We start from the raw sequence: 7,526 nt of genomic DNA on the forward strand, positions 1-7,526 counted from the left end.
CTAATTCTTTTGATTATTAGTGTTAACAGTTTTACTGCAATCACAAAGTAAAAACTTCACCAGCATAAAGTCTACTTGTTATATCCAAAACATATAAGGCTTAATTATATGAAGAACTGGGAAGCCAGTTCATTCTTCATAGTAAAATATCTGAGAGTGAGAAGAAATATTAGTTCTCTTCCCAACCCAGAAATATCCCACATTTTGCCTCTTTTACTCTGGTTAATACTGTCTACTGTAATACCAGTGGTTATTTCATATTTTGAAAATTGCACCAAAATTTAATTTCAAGTAGGTCTTTCATAATGGAGAAACTGAAGTGCCAATGTCTTAAATCTTGGAGAAAGCACTTGGCTTTTTAATCAGTAAAGCAGAATGTCTGGGACCAGGCCAAAGTTGTTTAACAAAAAGACTTTGATACTTGAGAATGAATGAAAGGATGGATGGATGCATGCATGTATTATAGTTATAAAATGACAAATTAAAAGTAAATATAAGTGTATGTATTTAATGGCAACAATGACTTTAATGCAGTTGAATTAGTCCCAATACACGATCCCAAATCAACTCACCCGTCAAACAAGTACAACTCAAGAAAATATAGTATTGTAGCAGATGTGGCTGTGTGGTAAGAAGCTTGCTTCTCAACCATGTGGTTCCGAGTTCAGTCCCACTGTGTGGCACCTTGAGCAAGGGTTTTCTACTATAGACTTGGGTCAGCCAAAGCCTTGCAAGTGGATTTGGTAGATGGAAACACAAAGAAGCCTGTTATGTATGTATACATATACATATATATATATATATGTGTGTGTGTGTGTGTGTGTGTGTGTGTCTTTGTGCCTGATTTTGTCCCCCTATCACTGCTTGACAACTGATGCCAATGTGTCTACGTACCCCATAACTTAGTATTCCAGCAAATGAAATTGATAGAATAAATACTAAGATTACAAAGAATAAGTTCTGGGGTTAATTTGTTTGACTAAAAACCCCTTCATGACAGTGCTCCAGCATGGCTGCAGTCAAATTACTGAAACAAGCAAAAGAATAAAAGAATACAATATGGAGTTAAAATGCCAAAGTACAAAGCATATATTCCAAGAATGTTGGTATTGCAGTAATTTCCTGGTGAAGCCAACTTATTTCATTTTCATTTCAAATGTCTTTGAGAAAAGCATAGATATCACACTGCATCCTTAAAGTATATGACATTTAAATTGGTATAAACTTTAAAATACTCACAAATATGGCAAACTGCCCCTTTATAACCAGTATGGCTGCAGTCACAAGTGAATGTGTTCCAATCTTGCTTACATATACCTCCATTCTCACATGGATTTGGAGTACATCTATCAGACAGAAAAACAAAAAAGCCACAATGTCATGAACAACAAAAAATCTTAGAAACCAAATTATCAAAATATTTTAATTATCCATATGAAATAATGCTACAAACAAAATGCTTCAACTTCATCTGACAATATTTCTTTACACATCTTCTCATCACATCCTCAGAGTATCTCATTATTCTAACTTGTGTAAAACAACAATGACATCTTTACATCCCAATAATCTGAGCTCATTAAAATGTAGTGATTTGCTAAGTAGCTAAAAAGTGACAGTAAATTATACTTACCTATTTCGAATAGCACAGTTTCCAATGGTAATTCCCACAGGCTTTGAACCTCTTGGCATTCCATCATCAACTGGTAGGTTACCAATATCTAAATGCCTCATGCAACCGATAAACCCAAGATTTCCACCAAAACTACCTATAAGACACAAAGATGTTATTGATTCTCTAAGAATTTTCTTCTTAAAAAAAAAAATAATAAATGAAGGTTTAATAATTTGTCAGAAAGTATAAATAAACTCTTATAAAATATAAATTGAGAGACTTAGCAACTATATGAGGAGGGATTTTTTTGTCTTTATGTTTAATAATATTAAAACTATTGAAATTATATTTAACTGGGATTTACCGGATATTGACTTACTAGTATGATGTTTAGCCAGTAACCATAATGTTATTGCTCCTGATACCACATGTAGGTTTTCTATTAAACAGTCTAATAGTTAAATAGTTAATAGTTTAACCCTTTATTATTCACATTATTCTGTCAAATGTTTTGCTTATTTATTCACATTGTCTTTTTATTAATCATGCTTCAATATATTGTGGCTTCAATATTTTGATGATGCAATTGTTTATTTTTAGAAGAACATTGTAGTGCAGGTGTGAGATGTTGGATCTGGCCAGTTTGAACATAAAAGTGGCAGAATATTTTGGGCAGATATGACTGGTTTAAATGCTAAAGGGTTAAGGAGAAGAGACAATGTTCATGAGCTTCCAGACTTTTTCGAGTCTAGTGACAGACAAAATTGATGTTCAGTTCAAACTTCATAAGGTCAATAGTTCTGGGAATTATATAAGCAGAGGAAGAATGCAAGAAAGTTGCAACAGGCAAACCACTTCTGTAACTCAACATCATTTACCATCTACTTTCCATGCTGGCATGGGTTGGATGGCTTGACATGGAGCTGGCTAGCAGGGAGTTGTTCAGACTCCAACTGTCTGTTGTGGCATGGTTTCTATGCCTGGATGTCCTTCCTAATGCTAACCATTTAACAGAATGTGCTGGGTGCTTTTTACATGTCACCAGCATGGGCGCATTAATGTAGCACCAGCATGAGTGCTTTTTAACTGGCATTGGCTGAAAGGACAAGCCTGTACATGTGGAAGACAGCAATTTTACTTAGCTTGATGTATGGAAAAATAAACGTTAAATAATGGACAATGGAGTGTGTGAGTGTGCATGTATATATATATCATCATCATCAGTTAACATCTATATTACATGCTGACATGAGCTGGATTGTCTGACAGGGTCTGCTGAATCCAAGAAATGCATTGTGCTTTGGCATGGTTTCTACAGCTGGAAACCCTTTCTTACACTAAGCACTTTATAGTGTGTACTTGGTGATTTTTTTTTATGGCACCAGCACCAATGAGGTTGCCATGCAGCTTGTAAGACTAAAATCTTCTTTGACTGAGTGGTGGGAGATGACTCTATGCTAGGAAAAGAAAGAAGGCACCAGAACAGAACAAGTTTCTTACTGTAGAGAAGTTACATGGCTATTTCCATTATAGAAGAGTGGTGAGAGTAATTGGAGCAGAGTTGGAAAGAGGTAAAATATTGCAGATGAAGTATTAGGGTATGAAATGAGTAGAAATGAGTGGAGACAGGAGAACAGAGAGTACAGGTGGGTAGAGGTTGTAAGGGTGGATGAGAAAATGAGACATGAGAAGTGGGTTAGGGGATGTGTGTGTGTGTGTGTGTGTGTGTGTGTGTGTGTGTGTGTGAAGGAGCATGGCTCAATGGTTAGAGCACTGGGCTCAAAATCATGAGGTAGCGAGTTCAATTCCTGGAGTGGGCTGTGTGTTGTGTTCTTGAGCAAGACACTCTATTTCACGTTGTTCCAGTTCACTCAGCTGTAAAAATGAGTTGTGATGTCACCAGTGCCAAGCTGTATTGGCCTTTGCCTTTCTCTTGGATAATATCAGTGGTGTGGAGAGGGGAGACTGGTATGCATGGGTGACTGCTGGGTTTCCATAAAACAACCTTTCCTGGACTTGTGCCTTGGAGGGAAACTTTCTAGGTGCAATCCCATGGTCATTCATGACCGAAGGGGGTCTTTTACCCTTGATATATATATACACATATAATGTACAATATATGGACTTATATAAGCCGGTGGAAATCACAAAAAAGCTACATTAGTGGACCCAGCTACATACCACATAGTAAAACAATACATAAGAGTAATGTAGAGGCTTATGCAGTTGAAATCCAATAAATCCAAACAGTGGAGATTATTTCATGAGGGGTATATAGAATATAAAGAAAGTCAGGAGCTACGAGATGAATATATTTATTTCACCAGTTGATATTCATAGGATGACAGCCATTTTGCAGCCAATACTATGCAAAAATAATTTATCATTTTTGCATTATGTTGGCTGCGAAATGGCCGTTGTCCTATGGATATCAACTGATGAAATAAATATATTCATCTCATACCTCCTGACTTTATACTCTGTGTGTGTGTGTGTGTATGTATATATATATATATATATAAACATATTGGCAAACAGTTCACTTTAATCTACATGGTATCATGATGTCTTTGGCTTCTGGTACTCTGCCACCCTAGTTGGTTATCTTTCTTGTATTGACTTATAATGTATTCAACACTGAAGAAAGTGGAATGCTATTGTGATATTTCTTCTTCTTCATGCAATATAATTTTATCAAATACAACACTTCTTCCTTGAATATACTAATCATACCCTGCAGATTTTATTTTAGCATGGTCAGAAATGACAATCAAATGAAATTTATATAATGAAGTCCCGTTTTGAACAATGAGGAAGCTCTGATTTAAAATCAGTAAATGTTCTCCACAAGTTAAGATATAAATTCCAACAGGTTATTTTGCAGAAAAGTTGTTTTAACTGTGCCAGCCAACAGAATTTAGGATGGAAGACTGCATAGTTAAAGAGAGCCAGTATGTTTCTTCAAATGTTACTGTGCGTTAAGATATGGTAATATGTGAAAGGTTTCCAATGTTTTAAACCAAAAATTATGTAATTCTTTTTTAAAATAGTCAAAAGAACAATTTACATACTGACAAACTGAATGAGACACAACTAGGTTGATATCATGATCACAGGTTTTCTTTAGGAGTTACAATCCCCAAATTAGTTCAGAACAAGAATACATGCACATGCACACATTCACTTTAAAACCCCATAAGTTTAGGTTTCGTCCCATAGCACAGCATCATTGGTAAGTGTCCTATAGTCTAGCCCAAGTGCTGACCAATACCTTGTGAGAAAATTGTGCTGTCAGAAGCTGCAAATCCATTTTGTGTACATATGTATGTGTGAATATGTATGTGAATGTGCATGAATTCACACTTGTCACCGATGGAGCAAAAGAGTGGTGACATTGATATTCGTTGCTTACATTATGAAATAAAACCCAGGGATAAAACATCCCTTACATGAAAATAGGTAATAAAATCCATCCTCAAATAATTCTTCGTCCAAACTAATGCTAACATGGAAAAGCAGACATTAATGAACAAATATATAATAAATTCTTACCTAAATAGTAGTCTGCCCCGGCTTTGACATCCAAGACTCTGGTAGACACCTTGGAATTTCGGTCCACAGTGCAGTTAACTTTACTAGAGTCAATTGCTATGAGAAAACTATGCCAGAGACCATCACTAAAAGAGGTAGTTGGACTTTCAACATCATCTATTTAAGAGAAGAAATATTGATCAATAAACTGAAGATGTAAAATAATTAAATTTAGGATTAATCTTTCAATAGAATTTTAAATAAAATTGTATGAAACTACTGGACATAAGTGAAAAGTTGTTCTGATAATACAGAATAATTTTTATTTATTAACACACTGTTGCATAACCAAAAACAAGGTCTTTGGACTCATTCATACTATATTATTTATAATGACGTTTATTAATTCCCTCCAGAAATTTTTTGAACTTTAGCTTCAGGAACATGAAGAAATGAAGAAATATTACAAGAATAATTATAAAAGAGTTCTGATTTAATTAATTTCAGGAAATCTTAAATTAAAAAAATAAAGACGGATAATGCATGATGGTTAACAAAAATATAATAACAATATTGAAAATGTTCTTCCATTTGTGTCAGCGAAAGTCTGAAATAAGTTGACAATCACAAGTTTAGGCATTAATTTCATAGATTTGGTGAAAGGTCAGGCAAAATTGGAAAGCTAAAACCAACCAACCAACCAACCAAAATGCACACAAACAAATATTCAATAATATATGTGAAGTATTAATAATGATAATAATTATGATAAATATCAAAAAGAACACAAAATTTTTCCTTCTCCAGTCAGATCAAAGACTGCTTGTTTGCAACAGATATGTGCATAACTGAATGATAAAGTAGTGAAGATGCCATCATTGATGCTGTTTTCTCATAAAGTCAGCCAGCCATACATATACACACGTAAATATAAAGTTATTTAGTCTTTTAGATTATTTATGCCATCGAGGTTACAATCACATTGAGATGTGTGTGTATATGTGTGTAAAGATGCATGTGTATGTATATGCATACATGCGTATGTACACACATATATTTATACAGGTATGTGTATAAATATGTGTACATACATATAGACCCTGTACAAACTTATATATTATAATTAAATTCTAGTTGTGGTGAAAAGTGGTAATGCAAAACTGAATAATGACCATGAAATAAGGACAGTATAAAACTAACTGTTAAGTGAGGCAGATTGGCAAAATTAGTAAAATGATGGACGAAATGATTTTCCGTATTTAATTATATACCTTTACTTCTAAATTAAAAATTCTACTGAGGTTGACTTTACATTTCATTCTTCTGAGATTGATAAAATAAGAGCCAATGAAATACTAAGGTTGATTCACTTGATTTACCAAAATTTGTGAATTGTGCCTTTATTAGGAGTTATTAACTCCACATTATGCAATGCGTTTGTGTGTATACGTATATATGTATCAGTGGCAACTCTGGCACTTGAGCTGTTTGGGCTTAGCCCAAGCATGAATTTAGTGAAGTGAGCATGTATTTGCAAGCTGATTTAATTTCTGCCAACATTGACTTCAAGTATGTAAATTCAGCCATTAATTCGGGCTCCTTTTATTGAGCTTTGTCACAGTTAATCTATTTTCGTTCAGTGCTTGGTGATTGTCTTAGAGGTGTCCTGTGTCAAAAAATATTTGTAGCAGATGTTCTCTCGACATCATTCACACGCACCTTACTCGGGCTCAGAAGTTACTGCCCGAGTAGTTAGCTATAATGGCAAAAATTACAAGTAATACAAATTCAATGCTTTCTTGAAACAATAAATTTCTATAGAGATTTAAATTCCAATCTATGAAAAGTTTCCGTTCTACAATATTCTTAAAGGAACAAAAAATTATCCAGCAACTCAGGTTAATACGAATGAGTCTAGTAGGTGAAAAAGACCAACTAGCATCTCTTGTCAAGAGTACAGGTGACATTCAGATCGTTGATGTTTGTTATGCACTCTACTGTTGTTATTTGATTACTGTTATTCTGTGATTCTGTGTGTAAAGATTAGTTGTGTTTTGCAAGGCTGCTTTATTTTTACCCTTAACTTAGAAATGGAGAAAGGCATAGTGTGAGATATAAAAAGTAAATTATTTGTGGCTAGAAATATTGTGGTAAAATGTGAAATTCTTTGAGCAGGCATGTGTCTTATGCAAAATTTGCGATGAGCCTGAGTGATGAAACCTATGATGAGCCTGAATGACACAGATGACCTGGCACCACCTCCGAGATATATATATATATATATATATATATATATATATATCCAAGAATTACAGCGTGATGTGCTGCTTGACTGGTCCCCCCTCTCCCTCTCTCTCTCTCTCTCTCTCTTTATATATAT

The 7,526-nt window shown here is 34.4% G+C and overlaps 1 protein-coding gene across 1 annotated transcript in view; it reads right to left on the reverse strand.

Moving 5' to 3' along the window:
* LOC106877699 (neurexin-4) overlaps positions 1-7,526 on the reverse strand; it is a 424,377-nt gene that overhangs the window by 242,139 nt on the left and 174,712 nt on the right. The window contains exons 10-12 of the mRNA XM_052966322.1: positions 5,168-5,323; positions 1,634-1,769; positions 1,240-1,346 (exon numbers count right to left, since the gene is read on the reverse strand). Of these exons, the coding sequence (XP_052822282.1) occupies positions 1,240-1,346; positions 1,634-1,769; positions 5,168-5,323 (399 nt within the window). The remainder of the gene's footprint in view (positions 1-1,239; positions 1,347-1,633; positions 1,770-5,167; positions 5,324-7,526) is intronic.

This window comes from Octopus bimaculoides, chromosome 3, assembly GCF_001194135.2.
Source record: "Octopus bimaculoides isolate UCB-OBI-ISO-001 chromosome 3, ASM119413v2, whole genome shotgun sequence".
Lineage (NCBI taxonomy): Eukaryota > Metazoa > Mollusca > Cephalopoda > Octopoda > Octopodidae > Octopus > Octopus bimaculoides.